At 37.8% G+C, this 15,209-nt stretch overlaps 1 protein-coding gene across 1 annotated transcript in view; it reads left to right on the top strand.

Moving 5' to 3' along the window:
- Positions 1-15,209, top strand: part of LOC145999730 (polycystin-1-like) — a 62,474-nt gene that overhangs the window by 42,227 nt on the left and 5,038 nt on the right. Inside the window, exons 18-20 of the mRNA XM_083137009.1 lie at positions 2,410-2,569; positions 4,514-4,738; positions 10,927-11,168. Coding sequence (XP_082993135.1) covers positions 2,410-2,569; positions 4,514-4,738; positions 10,927-11,168 — 627 coding nt within the window. The remainder of the gene's footprint in view (positions 1-2,409; positions 2,570-4,513; positions 4,739-10,926; positions 11,169-15,209) is intronic.

Here is a 15,209-nt window from a genome sequence, read left to right on the forward strand (position 1 = left end):
AGTCATAAAATAACTGAAAGAAGTTATTATCACTGTTCTAAATTCCATATATATCATATTATATTACAAATTATTTTAGATTTCGCGAAATGTAAAACGCGTAAAAAAAGTTGACATTGGGAGTTGGGGCAGTGGAATTTCTGCACCCCCGTGAAGAGTTTTCTCAGGGAGGGAGGGAAGATTGGACGGACCTTGGTCCTGCACCCTGCTTCCTGGTCGGTCCAGCTCAAATTATGCCAGAAGTGTTGACCGCTACCAGTGTTTGCAACTGCCAAATTATTTACGCAGTAATTCAAGTGAGCTCTTTCACAAATTTTACAATCAATAAATTGACTGCTTTTGAATAAAACTTGGGGTGAAAATAAAGCTATCTGAGAAAGAACTATCTACTGATATTTGTACATGGCATAGAAGTAAATCGTATACTTTCTGCATATTATGAGCACAAGAATATGTTTTAATGATTGATTGATTGATTTGTTGTTTTAAGTCCACTTTATGCACAGTAAGGCTAATCGGGACTGGACCTACAGTTTAAAATGGGATCTGAAACACTTGTGCCTCCACCGGGTATCAAACCCGGAACCCCTTGATTACAAGGCGACGACACTACCACTGCGCCATCGAGGAGGCCCGAATATGTTTTAAGTTCTATTATTATGACGCAAGTGGTGTTCCCAGGGTCATTTTACGGTCCCCATTTTGTCATCTTTTCCTTCCTTTGACGTTTTTTCTTAGATATACTGGGCCAAAAGGGGGTTATGTCTACCATCCACCCCCCCCCCTTCGCCCCGGGCACGCCATTGAATGACACTTTATTACTTAAATATTAATGTACATACTCGTTCTGCTGAAATGATTCTGATTCCTCCGCGTAATTTTTATCTCCAAACTGATATATCTTTCCTTTGTGACGGATAAAATTAAGGAAATAGGTTGGTATCACTTTCTGTTGTTTCAGAGATTTTCAAAGTGATCTTGTGTGGATGCTTGTATTTGCAGTTGTGGAAAGCGCGTGGGATAGTGTGAGTGTTTGTTGCTTCGTGTTTTGTGCTGTGAATTTATCGGAATGAACGCGTATTTAGGAACGGTTGATGTGAAGTGCGGGTGTATTATTGAGCAATTGAAAATTGCTTCGTTTAGCTCGAGAGAGATAAGTGTTAAAATGAAAATCGTGGAAGGGGGTCGACCAACACCAAGAGTTTGAAATTTATTGTGGTGAGTACATCGTCAATGCATGTGTTTCTTTGCTTTGAAATGAATTTTTTATTGTTTGTGTTTAACTTTTTATTTAGTGTTTAAGTTACTCCAATGCGGTTTTTAGGGTGCCCAAAAATACTAAATTACATCATGCAGCGTAAAATCAACAAATGATTCCCATTTTTTTTTTTATCTAAATCGGTTTGGTCACCGTTTGACCATATTAAATAATAATGAACAAATAAAGGTACTAATAAGTAAGTAAGAAATTCCGTCTCCCTTTAGTCGTATGCGGAAAGTTCGCATATGCAAAACGTTTAATATCATATGAATAACGTTACCTGGATTTTTTTTAAAAAGTAAATGTGACGTTTGCGGATCATATGGTTTATTTTTAGTACAGTCACTTTATTACGATATTTTGACAAATCCAGCGACTGGGTAAATGAGGCTATAAACCTTGAATCTTTCCCCTCGGCATGTCGTTGTACTACATGTTTTGTTGTACTGAAACATTGCTTGCCTCCTTCGTAAGACTACGCTTTGCTACTGTAAAGTACATTGACAATATGAACATAATTATCGGAAAGGTTGATGAAGCTGAGGTTATCGTTTATTATTTTATACATCCTAGTCTTGTTGGCATTTCGTATAGAATTCCTATATGCAATAAAATATCTCCTGAAGCTGTGTACTTATAAATATAAGCAAAAAACAGCATTTTCTACGACACTAAAAATCCGCCAGAAATTGAAAAATTGTCTAAGATTTATGAACTTTTTATGTTGTTTTGATATTTTGGAGATCTGTTAATGGTGAAATAATGTACCTCTGTTACCGTAGCCTGAAGGCTAGATGCATGTGATTGTAGCACCCCCTACATTTGATGCCGATTGTAATTTTACATTTTACTGTTCGAATTTTCACGTGTTCTTGTGTGTGTAGAATGAAATTTGTATAAATAAAGTTGTTAATATTCATAATAATTAACATATTATATATTTAATTCAAAAGCAAAAATCATGATGATAAACATGTCTTGAAAAATTTCATTTTTGGACTGGAAAACCTGAAAAAATTGTAGCAACCAAGATGTAGTTTCTTTTTCACAGCTGAGTGATAAATTATTGGAAGGGAGAAAGGAGGGGTGGGGGGAAGAGAGTTGTGTTTCTGGTGCATTTACTTTCACTTGTTTCTTTTATATTTTAGTCTTATGTTAAATCAGCAGCAAGATTAGCTCCTGGCACAAACATTGTGGAACTTTCTCTACACACACGTCACATGCAGAAGATCTCTATTTCAAATTTGACAGAACCAGTCAGTTTCATTATTCCCAGAAAGCAAGTTGGAAGTAACAAAACACTACCAGGTAAGTATGCTGAAAAATCAGTTAATCAGCTTAGATCTAATCATGAATTGATAATCACAAATCTGTCAGTAATATTACTCATAATTATACTAGACAGATAAGTCCATAAAATGCATCCATAATTCTGTTATTTCATTATTGTTCCTATGAGTATAGAAAGTTAAATCAATACAAATATTTCTGTTGATTAACTTTAACAATATGAGCTAGTATTTTAGGTTCAGAGAAATCTCGTCCCCTACATTGCTCAAAGATGGAGTTCAATAATCAGGTTACACAGGTAATTTTGTTTGAAGATTTTTTATCTTTTTTTTTTAAAAAAAAAACGTATATTGTGTTACTTCAATACTACTTTTTTACTAATCATGATGATGATGAATGAGGTAGTGGAAGTACCAGCACCAGTGCCTCCTTCTCATCATCATCCTACTTCTCCTCCTGCTGCTGTTACTACTTCTTCTTCTTCTTTTGGTGATTGTGGTTCTTCTTCTTCTTTTGGTGATTGTGGTTCTTCTTCTTTTGGTGATTGTGGTTCTTCTTCTTCTTTTGGTGATTGTGGTTCTTCTTCTTCTTTTGGTGATTGTGGTTCTTCTTCTTTTGGTGATTGTGGTTCTTCTTCTTCATTTGGTGATTGTGCTTCTTCTTCATCTTTTGGTGATTGTGGTTCTTCTTCTTCTTTTGGTGATTGTGGTTCTTCTTCTTTTGGTGATTGTGGTTCTTCTTCTTTCTGCCATTTATTCACTACAATGAGCACGAGTGATGATATGATGAAAGTGATGAAGGGACTCGCAGAGAACACCCTTGTCCTGGCAGGGATTTGAACCCAAACCCATAGCATCGTACCATGCTAACCACTCTGCCATGGGGTTGGCAAAAGAAACATGGGATGGGAGATTTCTTTGATATTCAGCACAAGATTGACATTACAAATTTCATCAAATGTAACACTGAAAAAATGAAAATAAGCATATGATTCTGGAAAAAATAATAACAAGAAATTAATGCTTGTAGTTATCGGTATTTTATCAGTATCCAGCATCAACATACATTCATTATGTCAGTGACTGAACACATTGTTTTGTGTGGCTGACTTCCTTCCTTACTATTTCCGGCCGCCATATCAGAATGGTTAGCACATCCCACTGTGACGCAAAGGGTCCCGGGTTCGAATCCTGTCCTAGGCTTCGATATTTGTGAGTGTCTATTCATCAATTCCATCATATCATCGCTCATGTCCATCTTTGCAAATTAGCCAAAAGTGGCACAAGAAGCGAAGTAAAATAAAGCAAATCAGTCAATCAACAAACCTTCGTCACCATTGAAAATATTCAGTTCTAGTCCCATTACTGGGGATAGTAGTCATCAATTTCACCTAAAGGTAAAATTCTCATCATTACAATAACCTCAAAGTGGCACAGAAACCATGTAAATGAGAGGTAGAAAAAAGAGCCCAGGGCTGAGCGGATACCACTTGGAACCGATATCCTTACCGATAACGATACTCGTATTCATTCCCATCAATAGTGATACTTGAAAATTGTAACAAAAAATGTTCAAAATATTGATTAATATTAGTGTGTGAGTATTCAATTCCAATTAGGATATAAGTATCAATTTACCAGAGTGTTGCTATTAATATTACAAAAAAACCACCAGCATATTAAAAAATACCTGTTATGTAATTGCAAAATACAGTTCTTCTACATAATATTAGTACAAAATCAGAAATCCGAATTTTGCATAACTTTCAAGATAATTACACTCTGTGAAAGTTTGTCACGGCATCTTTGCTGCTCAAAACACTGGTATCAGTTATTAAAAAAACAACCAATATTTTCTGATACTGATACCACTGGTACCAGCTGATATCGATACATTGACATCTGTATCAGCTCTGCCCTAACAAAAACACATGCATTTTTATTATGCATTCCCTCATTTCAGATCCAGTGTTTGTGAATGCATCAACAGAACTAGAAGGCAAAGCTTTACCGATTGCATACTCAAAGTTTGTTGTTTCCATGCCTGGTTCCAGCATCAATATAGAAATTACTCCAGTGGAGGACACAAACCACAGTCTTTTCATTCTTCTGGATCACGAACGGATGCCCACACCTGAGATGTTTGAGAGAATCATCTTGGTTAGAGATATTCTGACTGTCAGAAATGGTATGTTTATATTCTGTACTTCAGCAAAGAATGGTAAGAATTTAGCAAATCAGAGAACTTTGGAGTGAAGGTAGAGAATGTCAAAGATCCAACAGGGTTTCCACTGAGGGTGGGTAACTTTATCCCTCCCAGATAGCAAACTATTTGCATAGCACCCCCTTCCCCCAACTATCTCACTGTCTCCATGTTAAACCATAGAAGCACCCCCCCCCCCTGCTAACCCCAAGTCTCGACCAAGCATTCCGCAGCTAACATTTTCCACTTTAAGCGCTGGTCATGGAAATACGAGGGTCACTATTTATATTTTGAGCCTAACAATGAAAAAACAGGAATTTGGCATTGAAAACTGCTGTATTGTTTTTCGAAGTATTCTCCTTTATGGTCAATACACTTTTGCATTCGTTCGAACCATTTGTCAAAGCAGTTTTTCCAATCTTCTTGAGACACCTCCATAATACGGTTTTTGAACGCATCAACGGCATCTTCCGCAGACGAAAATCGTTGTCCACGCAATTTATTCTTGACATTCGGGAACAAGAAGAAGTCATTGGGTGCCAAATCAGGACTGTATGCCGGATGACCCATCAATTCGATTTTTTGACTGTTCATAAAGTCGGTTGTTACACGAGATGCGTGACAGCTGGCATTGTCTTGATGAAGAATGATCCGACGGCATTTGTTTGTTTTCCGTATTTGACCGAAGACCTCTGGCAAACAAATTTGTTGTGTACCATTCTGAGTTGACCGTTCTACGTTCCTCTAAAGGCACGGTTGCCACATGACCAGTTTTCCCAAAAAAATAGGCGACCATTTGTTTCGATGTGCTTTGAGCGCGAACAACTTTTGTTGGATTGGGTTCATCTTGAAACACCCATACAGTCGACTGCTGTTTACGTTCCGGCTCATATGCATATATCCATGATTCGTCACCTGTTACAATCTTATATACGTCTTTTGAAGCACCGCGATTGTGTTTATTGAGCATTTATTTGCACCAATTGACGCGAGCGTCTTTTTGAGATTTTGTCAAATTGTGTGGGATCCAACGAGAACATACCTTTCTCACAGCTAAATGATCATGTAATATTTTATATATGCTGGTGGAACTAATGCCTATGGTTGCCTCAATCTCAAAGTACGTCACATGACGATCTTGCAGTATTAGGTTTTGCACAGCATCAATGTTTTCTTGAACAACAACTGATTTTGGACGACCTTCGCGAATCTCGTCGGTGAGCGAATGGTGGCCACTATTAAATTTGTTATACCAGCGTTTCACAGTGGCAAAGGATGGGGCTTCATCGCCAAATGTGGAAGTAAGTTGATCGATGCACTCTTGTCTTGATAATCCACGTCGAAAATCGTAAAAAATCATCGCATGAAAATGTTCACGAGTTAATTCCATTTTATTGTTGTCGTGCAATCTCCAAGGCAACATAAACAACACAAATGAAGCTTGACAAAACATTTGAAGTACGTTATGGTCAATAATGCCAGACGATTCTGTGCAAACGTCAAATCGCGCCTAACTTCAATCAGTGTTGCCAAGGCTCAAAATCTAAATAGTGACCCTCGTATGAGAATTTTGTAAGAACATTTCAAAACCTGTAAAAAACAGAGAAACTGGGTGGTTTTTGTGCTTGTCAGAATTAGAGACTTAAAATCAGATCAAAGTTAAGTTTGTTTTAAGTCTATTTTATGTACAATTAGGCTAATCGAGACAGTTTAAAGTGGGATCCAAACTACTTTGTAACTCCACTGGGGATCATATTGACTGCACTATCAACCTGAATCGGTGATGTATTTATTTCACTTGAATCAAACCCAGGATCCCTTGATTACAATGAATCAGCAATATGCTGTCAGAAAGGTCTGAAAAAACATATTTCACATTTCTCTCCAACAAACTTCTGTGTAATAATATTTTTATAGTGTGTTTTTCATCCTTTACTTCCAACAGTGTTGAATAAAACTCTTTTCTTTAAGTAGTATGTGAAGTTGAAGACTTAACATTTACATATTAGTGTTTTATAACAGTATAAAATCACCTGGAAAGTTATTTGAAAATATGTGCAGAACCTGGAAAAGTCAGGAAATTTGGTTTGGCAAAATGAATGGGACAGTGTTCAATAACTGGTTGAACCATAAGTTTTGTATGACTTTTTAATAAATTATTTCCTAATTTTTCTTTTAATTAGGGATGTGCCAAAGCTGATTAAAGATGTATGAAAATTGGCAGAAATTGACACATCGGTATCAGTATCGGCAAAAGTCCGATATTTAAACCGGTACAAATAATGTTCGAGTTTACCTTCTAACTAGTGTAGAGATATGGAGATTATTAAACCGAGAAAACCTCGTCATGGTAATATTTACGCTTGTTTATTTCCTGGAATTGTCCGACCAGCGGGCGATCCCAAGAATGCACTAACTTTGTAACTTCCGTGAAAACAATGACTGAAAGGCAAACGCGTGGATCTAAGCAAGATCTGGCGTGTTCGAAAGGTTTAACAACCTTTCAAAGCCTAAGGTTATAAAAGGGAGCTCACTCCCCGAGCTCGCTCTCATTTGGATTACTTTTATCATCGAACGCTCATTTGACTCTCATTGGATTTTGACTCTCATTCGACGCTCATTCTGGAACATGAGTCTCTGATTACACTTTACTCTACAACACATTACAACTACAGAACTACAACGACGGAACACGAAGTTACGGCTGCCTAGCATGCAGCGAGTCACGCGGGATCGCTCGGTTTGGTGAGCCAAGGGTCGCAGGATAGAACCTTGGCATCAGTCACAATTCGGTCTGCAAGAAGCATCTGGACAAGAACATCACACACGTACCAGGTATGAACAAGCATAAATAACCTTTAAATTCAACCTTCCATATCTCTTCCCTCTTAATCGGAGCAGGTTTAGCTAACAGATACAATTAAGCTCTACCTAAAATGTGTAATTGAAACTTCCCTGTGACTTCAGATCCCAGGTAAGATGGGATTACAACATGGTGGAGGTGCTTCAGGCCCTTTTTGCAATTGAGTACCCTTCTGTACAGATTGCTTTAAATTAAATTAGTCTTCCCCCCCCCCTCCCACTTTGGGAGCATTTTTGAAAATAAATTTTTAGTAATTCCAATTCATACTCCCACAGTACGCTTAAGATGCGTCAGACCCAGTGACAATTTTATATATTACCATATGGAATACAACCCCTCTTTTTCTTTTTGTGCCGAGTCCCCCCCCCCCACAAAATCTAGTTCTTCTGCATAACATTCACTCTGGACGTATTTGAGCATCATTCACACAGGAATGAGAACAATTGCTTATATTTATTTGACAGACGATATATTAATGACATAAATAACTGCATACCCATACTTTCATTTGTTCTTTGGTCAGCACGACGAACTTTAGTCTATGAATACGTCACAGATAGCATTGCACGAACACCTAGATTCCTCCCTCGACCAAATCATAGAGTTAGCTACTGCAATTACGGCGAACCCAATAAATTCACGACCTTTATCCCCAGTCCCCTCCCCTCCACTAACACAGTTAAGATCTGCTAACAGAAACTACCCTCAATTTGTACTAGGACTAGAAACACCTAACAGAAACCGACACCAACCCTTAGCAAGCACTCCAGCTAACGTTCCTACTGCCTCGAACAATACTAATAGCCCTGATAACGTTACTGTAGAAATTCCCACCACTAACATGGCCACTCCAATCCCAACTGCGTTATATCCAGCGCCTTTTAGCGGGAACGACCCCAAGGAAGTTGACCCCTTTTTCCTCAAGTTTCAAAATGTAGCACACACCGTGGGATGGTCGGAAGCTAAGCGTAAAGAGATGTTACCTTTATTTTTGACTGACACTGCTTTGACTTATTTTCATGATATACAGAAACGACCTAACTTTGCAGACCTGACATATACACACATCAAAAATGATGTGTACGTTGTTTAGAGGCTCGTACCTATCAGCGGAGCCCGTGCAAATAGTCTTATCCAGAAGACAATCAATTACAGAACCAATTCACACCTACGTTATTGCTAAGAAGGCATTAGTCCAGCAATACTTCCCGAACGCCACTGAAGAACAAACTCTATCTTATATAATCACGGGACTGCGAGCCAAGTACATTGGTTGTTTAACTAATAAGCACTTTGCCAAAACAGAGGAATTAATAGCCCACCTACAAAATTTCGAACGCCAGCAGTCATTGATTAATTCCCGTATGATGGAGGAGAAGTTTGAAATTGACCAGGCAATAGCACAAGCAAGCTTGCAGCATCAGATATTGACCCAGACGCCACTTCACAGCTGTTCTCATACACAGGTTTACTCCCCCTACCAAGTAATCCGCAGAACCCGAATCAGCAGTTTGTAGCATATAACCAGAGTCCATCCTTTCTCCCATCCCCTGCTCATCAAGTCCAAAGTCTGCAATCAACTCCCGCGCCCGTCATTCCCTCCCAGACAATGTATCAAGGACACAGTTTCCCTTCTCAGTTTTCCGCTTCACAACCTATCGTGGTTTTTGTAATATTTATTGAAAATTAGGTTATGATTCTTCATCATTTGTAGAGTTTTTGTAATAAAATTATTGCAAACTCTCATTCAGAGGATCAACGTACTTCAAAATCAGAAATAAAACAGTACATTGCTGAACCAACTATTCCTCGTGACCAGGATCCAATACAACAGATAAGCTGCATCAGTCAGTATTCAGTGTTGCTGGACAGATTTGCGATAAGAGAAGAAGTGGGTTACGTCCAGAGGTGCTTCCAAAACTCGTGTTTCTGAAGTTGAATCTGCCAGCATTAAATTTACAACATTAAGAACAGGAACTCATTTTGCGTTTCAAAGAACTGCTTGTGTACTAATGTTAAATCTCTTGAGAATTTATGTTCTTCTTAAATGTTCACATAACCTCTTTTTTTTAGATGCAAATGTACATTTGCATATCTTGAGAATATACAGGGTGTCGCAAAACTCTTTCAACAATGCTTGGGAGCTGGTAGATATCATAAAAACAAGTAACTTTTCCCTATAAAGTTTACCTCGAAAGCGCTTAGTTTCTGCGCTATAAGCACTTAAAGTCTATTCTGTACATATGCAACCCAACACAGCAAACGCTTGCTCTGACATAACTAGCAGGGGCACGTGGCAGGGTTGCCACTAGTGTTCCTCGTTAAGAGAGACGACTTAAAAACAACAACTTGGGAGTTTTGCCTGAGCAAAATCCAAAACATTGATGAAACTTGCGATGTTGTAAGAAGGATTCACAGTATTTTTAAACTGACCAAAACAAATAATGGACAGACTGAAATTCAAGATTACTCATTATTAACAAATGACACCAATGTCTAGGCCAGGATTTAAACCCGAGACACCTGGCACCGTAGCGATCTGTGCTAACCACATCACCACGGAGTGTTTCGTGTATCATGTAATATCAACAATTGCAAGGGACACGTGAGATAGGGGAAATCCACGAACGAACAAATGTAATGAACAAATGGTCTATACATTGGTGTCATTTGTTATTTCATCATATCATCCTCATCTTCGCGATTAGCCAAAGGTGGCAGAAAAGCAAATTAAAATAAACCAAATCAATCAATCAATTATGGAGATATTTTAGAATGAGTAATCTTGAATTTCAGTCTGCCCACCCTGTATATGTATATACATATGATACACAATAGAAATGTACATAGCAGCCTCCCCGATGGTGCAGTGGTAGCACCGTTGCCTTGTCATCAAAGGGTCCCGGGTTTGATACCCGGTGGAGGCACATACTGGTTCGGATCCCACTTTAAACTGTAGGTCCAGTCCCGATTAGCCTTAGTGTGCACAAAGTGGACTTAAAACACCAAATCAAACCAAACCAAATGTACATAGCAAATTTATTTTTGTCATGCTGAAAATAACATTCCATTTCTGTTGAATAATCTTACATATCAGAATCGGTTAAATATCGGCATCAGTATCGGTTCCAAAAATTATCAGCGAGTACATTTCAGCTTCATCACATTCCTACTTTTAATATAAGCAATACTTACATTATCTGTATCTGGATACAATGTAAAGCTCTGCCATTGAAGAGGTGTGGAGATAAGGTGTGAAAGGTCTCAATAATTATTCTCGATTGTTTCTAGTCTCTATTTTTCCTTACAGGAACATATGACTATTTCATCGATAGTGACTCGATTGAAAACAGAACTGGGAGATTTTTCATCGGAATTGCAGAATTTGCAGACAGGTTCAATGTAACCACTTCCGAGGATCTTTATGCAATGAATATAACAATACGTGACTTGAAGAAGAACTTTAGTACTGACTATTTCTTGAGGATTTTTACATCAGGGTGTTACTATTTTGATAACGAAACAAAGGAATGGTCGTCAGAAGGTGTGAAGGTAAGTTAAATGTTCTTCTTCCATTTAACACTGATATTTGGCTATCTAGCTTCTGGTCCTTTCTTGTGCACAAATTATCAATAGACCAAGAAACAGTCTTAAACATGTTTTTCCATTAACTAGTATGTCCAACTGGTGGCCAATTGAATTGAATTGACTTTATTGCTGGGTGAGGTTCAGCTGTTGCTGGTCTACCACCTAACTCCAAAAAGTACAGATTAAAATAAAATTAAAGATTACAAAGAAATTGAACAAGAAAGTACAATAAAATACAAATGGAATAAAATCCCATACAATAGAACAGATTGAAATAAAAAATAAAATAAAATTAAAGATTATGAAGAAATTAAACAAGAAAACAAAAATACGTTAGAGTATTGAATTTCATCTACTTACGTAAGTGAGTATGTATTCGTTGTAAACTATGTTTCGGAAGCTTTACTGCTTCCTTCTTCTGGTGGTTGTATTTTAGGCTCAGAAAATCAAGCCACGTCGAAGAAGTGTCATGCGAGGATACTAGATGAAAGGTTTGGGTTACAAACACTTCATGGTGCTCGACACATACAGATTTAAAACTACCTTTGTTTAAAACCCTTAAAACTCACAAAAAAACATGTTAAAATCACCACCACGGTGTGCCTGAGTGGCTGTTGAAAGCCCTAGTTCCTTGCCAAGGTGAAGCGTGCGTGCAGCTGGCGCCACGCTACGGAGTTGTGGAGTACTTCCCCTCCCATGAGAGGTCCTTCCCCCTTTTTTTTTTTCTTTCTTCCGTCACCAATCCAAGGAGAATTCGCGTTCCACTTCGGCTGTTTTCTATACCTCCAAGGTGACATGGAAGCCTATCGGGCACTTTTGTCATTCATATTGTCCCACTTTTTAAAAAGCTAATTCATACATCAACCAAATTACCATCGTTTCGGTTCAGTTTATTTCTGTTTCCCGCACAAATAAGTGCCGTTTTGTATACATTCCTATCCAATTTACTGTTACTTCTTTCGATAACCTCCCTTTTTATTATTCTATGCCCACTGCTATTAAACAAGAAAGTACAATAAAATAGAATAGGAATAAGACTATATACAATGGAACAATATTAGCAGTGAATTGGATAATAAAGTAATTGAAGTCGAGAAAGTTGATAGTAAGATAGAAATAAATTCTGGCAACTCACAGTCTTTTTCATTATTCATATGTTGATTTATCCTGCTTCTGATTGTTGATCAGTGATTCACCGAGCATATTGCGAAAACATCTGAAATTCTAACTGCAAACAGTAATCAGGGCTGATTCAATAAGAGCGTGAAAGAATAAACTTTATTAAGGACCTGGGCATTATTATGGATCATAATATGATGTTTAACAAACATGTATCATACATGGTAAACAATGCATTTATATCATTAGGTTTTCTTATAAGAAATACGAGGAATCTAACTAATGTAGACAGTATTTCTCTCTTGTATAATGCATTAGTTAGAAGTAAGCTTGAATATGGTTCTAATGTTTGGTTTACATATTACAAATCCCAGGAGTTGGTAATTGAAAGAATTCAAAAACGATTTTTAAGATATTTGTATTACAAAAAGTATAATGTACCATCATATTATAATAACTTATCATACAATGACCTATGTAATGAGTTTAATTATGAAAGTCTTATTAATAGAAGGGAAATTACACAACAAATATTTCTGTACAAAACAATGATTGGCATCATAGATAACTCTACTTTTCTCCGAAAGATATGTTCCAAAGCAAGGAAATGTGGCTTAAGGCTGCGACAATTGATGTCTTATGATATTCCTAAAACAGAAAGATTCAAGAATTCACCATTATTTAGAATGCCCTTTGAGTACAACAAAATATCTATATTACAATCTAATCTTGATTTTAGTATCTCTATCAATGAGTACAAAAGAATATTATGACAAGTGTTTACAACATAAATTATCAGAATTAGTGTTATACTTGGTAATATATCACTGCATATGAATAAAAATGACATCTTGTTTTGTTTTTTTTGTCTTGTTTTGTATTGGGTGAAGTGCTTCTATATTGCTAATTTGGTGTTGTTATTCTATAGTATAGTTTAGTAATTTAAATTACATTATATTTGTGTATGTGTTCTACCTGTGTTTTGTCTCACTGTATTATATTAAGTGTTTCTTTTGTTTTTGTCCACCTTCTGTAAAAGGAGATAATTTCTCTGTTGAAGGAAATAAAATAAATAAAAAATACAATTTTCAAACAAAACCCATATAGTCGCTGATTTCCATTAATAACAACACCAATAGTAGAAGACAGATGAGCTCAGTCATTAGGCATCTGACTACCATACAAGAAACGTGTGTTCGATCCCCTGCAGGGGAGAACTGGAATTTTTCCCACCTGTTCAAGTGGGTACCTAGAGGAAACTCTAGGGGTTAAAGGCAGCCAGGGGCATGGTGTTGATCTCATCATCCCCACCTTCGGCCTTGATCAAGAAAGTGTCGAATCCAACTCCACACCCCCACATGCCTTCATGGCATGGTGCAAAGCACAGGGGAGCACTTTACTTTTTTAATAGTAGAAGACCTTCCCGATGGTGCAGTGGTAACATCATCACCTTGCAATCAAGGAGTCCTGGGTTTGATCCTGCCTGGAGTCACACAGTGGTTCAGATCACACTTTAAACTGTAGGCCCAGTCCTGATTAGCCCATCTGAGCATAAACCAAATTTGTAATAATTAAGAATTGTTTAAAATATTCATTGATGTTAATATGTAAGTATTCCATTACAACTGTTCTGCACTTTGGCCATGCAGTCTACAGCATCATGCTTCGGGCTCTGGCTGTGGGATGCCTGCAGGTCCGAGTCTCCTGGGGGAAGCATGACAACTTTTCTCCTGAGATTTCGGCCTGTGTATGGTACCGGTGGCCACCCACCATCATGAGGGAATTGGGGAGCTACGAATGAGTAATGTAACCCAGTCATAGAAAACCTACAACATCGACTGGGGGTTTGTCGTGCTGTCTACACGTCACCCCATAACTGGTTGAATGATCTCCCACCTGGATTGGGTGAGTGAGTAGGATCAGTGAGGCTTGCAGTCGGTAGGAAGGCCTGGGCCCTCAGAGGGCTGTTGTTCCACGGAGTTTATTTTGAATTATTTTAATTGTAACTAGGGATGTGACGAAGCTGAAAATTTACCGATGACGATGTACTCACTGATAATTTTTGGAACCAATACCGATGCCGATATTTAACCTTTTGGGTCCCAAGCATCTCGATCGAGATACTGTGTCAAGGTCGTAGTTTTTACATTATAACTTTTCTATTTTTGGCTAGAATATTGATTTTTTTATATATATTGTTCCTAACACATGTATTTAACAGAAATGTTTCTTGCACCTTTTTTTTTTCTTCATGAAAATGGAGGGGAAAAGGCAGGAAAAGGTACTTTTCTTTTGCATCTCTTTTCAAGGGAAAATTTTTGCCGACAAAGGAAGATGGGCTTTGTTGTTCTAACGCAATGCTTTTCACTCCCGCCTGGTAACTGCATTCGAAGGAAGCTTGTTTATCAGTATCTGATGTCAAAATGAAAGTTTTCCGTGAGGGTGCAAGCAGGGGGTGGGGGAGGGGGAAGACTGGTTGTTGAATCTGCGTTGTGAGAATGGAATTTCGAAGCACGCTGAAGGAAACCTTTGTTTTTTTAGCACAAGTGTCCACAAGTTGCAACACAGGTTACCCTGCATTGTCCAAAAATAGAATTTCAAGCAGCTGCAAGAATCGGCGCTCATTTTTCACGGCGTTCTAGCTTTTCGTCCGTGAAAGTTGTGCATAGGTGTGTCATTTTGTGCTCAAGTGCGAGGACATTTTTTGAGTGGACATAATTTTTTAAAATTATTTTTTGGGGGTTTTCTCCCTTCCCCTCCATATATACGCCAAATTTGCATAAATTTTGCATTTTGTGCATTTTGACATTTTGATACTTTTTTTTTCAGAGGGGCGGGGGAAACAATTTTTTTAAAAGTATTTTTGAGGGGATTTTACCCCTTTCC

This window comes from Lepisma saccharinum, chromosome 15 (genome assembly GCF_977018435.1).
Source record: "Lepisma saccharinum chromosome 15, izLepSacc3.1, whole genome shotgun sequence".
NCBI classification, from domain to species: Eukaryota; Metazoa; Arthropoda; class Insecta; order Zygentoma; family Lepismatidae; genus Lepisma; species Lepisma saccharinum.